This window comes from Bactrocera tryoni, unplaced genomic scaffold (assembly GCF_016617805.1).
Source record: "Bactrocera tryoni isolate S06 unplaced genomic scaffold, CSIRO_BtryS06_freeze2 scaffold_25, whole genome shotgun sequence".
Lineage (NCBI taxonomy): Eukaryota > Metazoa > Arthropoda > Insecta > Diptera > Tephritidae > Bactrocera > Bactrocera tryoni.
In genome coordinates, this window is record NW_024395977.1 from 11071791 (window position 1) to 11075683 (window position 3893).

Sequence of the window (3893 nt, forward strand, 5' to 3'; positions counted from 1 at the left end):
AATGTTTAGGGCATATGCGACAGCACATTTCGTTTCTTGGATGTTTTCATCGGATACCCAGGGAGCTGCCATGACGCCAACGTATGGAAAAATAGTCCGATATACAAAGGAATTACGTCTGGAGAGATACAACTTGCAAAAGATGCTATAATTTTAGCTGACTCAGCTTATCCTCTTACGAAATATTTGATCGCGCCTTATAGAGATAATGGACATCTGTTGAGAGAGGAGAAACAATTTAATTATTATTTAAGTTCAACTCGAGTATTCATAGAACAAGCTTTTGGGATTTTGAGGGGAAAGTTCAAAATTTTAAATCATATTGATATTCAAAATATGGAAGATGTATCAAAAGTAGTATTAGCTTGTGTAATTCTGCATAATTTAATAATGCGGAACAATTTTAATGATCCTGAAGTCAATTATCTATTGGAAAATTTGGAAACACATTATGAAAACGATGCTGAAACGCCTGACAACATAAATGATACTAACGAAGGTATTATCAGAAGAAATAATTTAAAAATGTTGTTTGTTTCTTAAATTATATATTTTTTAATAAAAATGTTAGTAAATAAATACATGTACATGTGATATTTTATTTCATTCAGGTCACAACAGTAATAAAAAATTATAAAAAGAGATCAAGTTTACATTTTTCAAATTTTTTTTTTTTACTTTTCGGTTAACTTTTCTAAAGTTTCCCGCAACTTCATCATTACGTTTATTTTTTCTTTTTCAAAATTCAATTTTTCTTTTTCGAATTGTAGCACTTCTTCATGACGTGTTTGTTCTTTTAGAGCCTCATTCTTTAAAAATTCCAATGCTTCGTTGGCGGCAGTCTTTGGACGCTTTCGTCGTTCGTTTACGAGTTGACTTTCGGAAGAGTAGTCAGTATTATCGTCTCCACTCCCTTCACACACTTCAGCGCTATCCATTAAGGAGCCTTGAAGGTTTTGGCTGGCGGTTGAATGGAATGCCGCCTACCGTACACATCGTCGAACTCTTCAAAAACTCCCAGCTTGTTGCCTCTCTCCCAGTCTGCTCATTTCGCCTCTTTATACGTTTGTATGTCGCAAATAAATTCAAAAACTTTCTTTGCATTAGGTCCTTCGATTTTGGAACATCCGCATTAACCATACTCATTTTGTTGACCACTTTTGCCCATAAAACTGACTTTTTACGTTTCCCCGCAGAAAATTCGTGCTCCATTTCGAGCCGGCTTCTCACTAGGAGCTTGGTGAAATTGTGGCTTAGCTTCGGGCTGGAATTGATATTTAATATAAAAAATAGTATAATATTATTCATTAGTATACATAATTAATAATAATAATTAATTATTAACAAAAATAAAGAGCGATTTCGCTTACCTCATATCTTCCATGATGAATTTCGCTGATGTCGATTTGTCGAGTTGTTGCTTGGTGAAATTGCGACTTAGCTCGGGCTGGAATTGATATTTAAAATAAAAAATAGTATAATATTATTCATTAGTATACATAATAATAATAATAATTAATTATTAACAAAAATAAAGAGCGATTTCACTTACCTCATATTTTTCATCATGAATTTCGCTGATGCCGATTTTGTCACTTTTGCGCGCAAGAAATGTCAAAATTTGAGTTGCTCGAACGCTTGACATTTGCAAAAGTTGCCACATTTTTGCATCGAACGTGATGCTTTGCAATATTGCCGCAGTGATTGAGACTCGAACATCCCCCTCTTTATCTCTGATCTAAGTGCACTACCCGAATTTGTGCTCATCTACATATTTACCGGATATTAAGAGAGTGCACATTTGCAAATCGATGTGCACATGCGATTTTTTTGTTTTTAATACGCTTTTATTAGCTTCACTTGTATGTATGTATTTGTGTATGTTTGTTTGTAACTTTTTTAAATGGTGCTGAAACCTAGAATGTTTGAGCGACACTGTAGGAAGGCGATAGTAAGTTTAAGCACCTCCCCAAAAAGATGCGCTTAAAAGTATGAAACATCTAAATAAAACTAGTTTTGGTATATTTTGAATAGCATACTGAGTTGGGCGTCGACCGCAGAGAACGTATAATATAGAGAAGGTTCATGGCGTGCCGATTGTCATCACGTTCCTCTTTTTGGAGGGGTTGAGTTTTCTATTAGTGGATTTCACCACAGCAATATTTATAGCGGATTTCACCAATATTTAACATGAAGGGGTCGAAAATAGCAGAATTGAGCATTTTCATTGTTAAATGAGAAAAGTGATGCTAATTTCAATGTTTAGAAATGTACGCTTACAGATTCGCGTGTTTACAATGCGCAAACGACTATGGATATCATTTACAGATATTCTCCATATACATATGTATTTGATAACAAACTTATCTGTGTACATACATATGTATTCGTAATTTCACCTTTTTAATGATAAATTCCATTAAATCTGTTGGAATTTATAATAAAGTCATACAGTGATGAACTAAAGTATTGGCACAGCAAGATACCTTGACTTTGGCACTGTTTTTACCACTTATAAAATAAGTTTTTTATACCAAATAAAAATGCTTAGTTAGGACGAGTAATTATCAATTATATTTCCTTTAATTCATTTAATTATCTCTTGAATTTATTTAACAGTAGTTAAAAAAAGAAAAAAAGCGCTAATTTTAGCGAAACAAAAGTATTGGCACACTCCATAAAAATACAAAAAAAACAATAACAAAGTAGTAAACTATACATAAAATTAATATTTTGTGGCCAAGCCCTTTTGCTTGATGACTGCTTCCAGCCGGTTTGGCATTGATGAAACCAATTTTTGTGTCGTTTCTGCGCCAATATTCCGCCATTCCTCCATTAGTGCCACCTTCAGCTCAGCTTTTGTTGATATTGCTCGCTTCTTAACGCGCCTATCTAGTTCTTCCCACAGATGTTCTATTGGGTTAAGATCCGGCGATTGAGGGGGATGCGGTAATGTATGTTTTATGTGATGTACCAGCCACATGCGTACATCATAAGCCGTATGCTTCGGGTCATTATCGTGTTGAAATGTGAATGACTCTGGCAATTTCAATTTTTCGGCACTTATTTTTACATTTCTCTTCAGAATTTCCATATAATATTTCTTGTCCATAATGCCGTCTATGAATTCCAGCTCACCGACACCTGCAGCGGACATACAACCCCAGACAATTACCCCTCCACCGCCATGTTTTACAGTAGCAGCAAGGTTTTTTTTTTGCAATTCGGTGTTAGGCTTTCTCCACACAGTTTGGCGACCATCAGATTGAAATATATTGAACTTACTCTCATCTGAGAAGAGTACACTGTCCCAGAAGTCCATTGGCTTGCTTATGTATTCCTTCGCATAAGCTAAACGCTTCGTTTGGTTCACTTTTGAAATAAGAGGTTTACGTCTAGCTACGCGAGAACTGTAATTAGCTTCATGCAGTGTCCTCCGGACCGTTATTGGATGAATATCTTTTCCCATCTCTTCTTTAACTTCCGCAGCGATTTGTGTGGATGATATTCTGGGGTTCTTTTTTACCTTCCTGACTATTTGACCACGCTCGCGATCACTTAAAGCCTTGGGCCTGCCTGTTCGTTTTTCGCTTTGTAAAGATGCAGTACCTCTAAAACGTTGAATAACACTCCGTATGGTATATCGGCTTCTGTCCATCATTTCACCAATCTCAGCGTACGATTTACCCTGATTATGCAAATATAATATTATTTTCCGTTGAGATTCGTTGGTTTCACATTTTTTGCTGCCCATTTTAATAAAATTGAAGCAAATTTAACTATAAAATAAACGCACACTGAGTTTTGAAGTTTGATTCTTTACAGCAGCACATTTGCTTACGTATAATTAACGGTACTTTAAAAAAGAGTTGCCATAATTAATAAAAATCAAA

At 35.1% G+C, this 3893-nt stretch overlaps 1 protein-coding gene across 1 annotated transcript; it reads right to left on the reverse strand.

The window, feature by feature from the left end:
• Positions 1-930: 930 nt before the first annotated feature.
• On the reverse strand, positions 931-1663 carry LOC120780714. Its single transcript, XM_040112974.1, has 4 exons — positions 1659-1663; positions 1553-1595; positions 1371-1447; positions 931-1264 (listed from the first exon to the last, which is right to left on the reverse strand). Exons 1-4 carry the CDS (start codon positions 1661-1663, stop codon positions 931-933), a joined length of 459 nt encoding a protein of 152 aa, XP_039968908.1.
• Positions 1664-3893: the final 2230 nt, after the last annotated feature.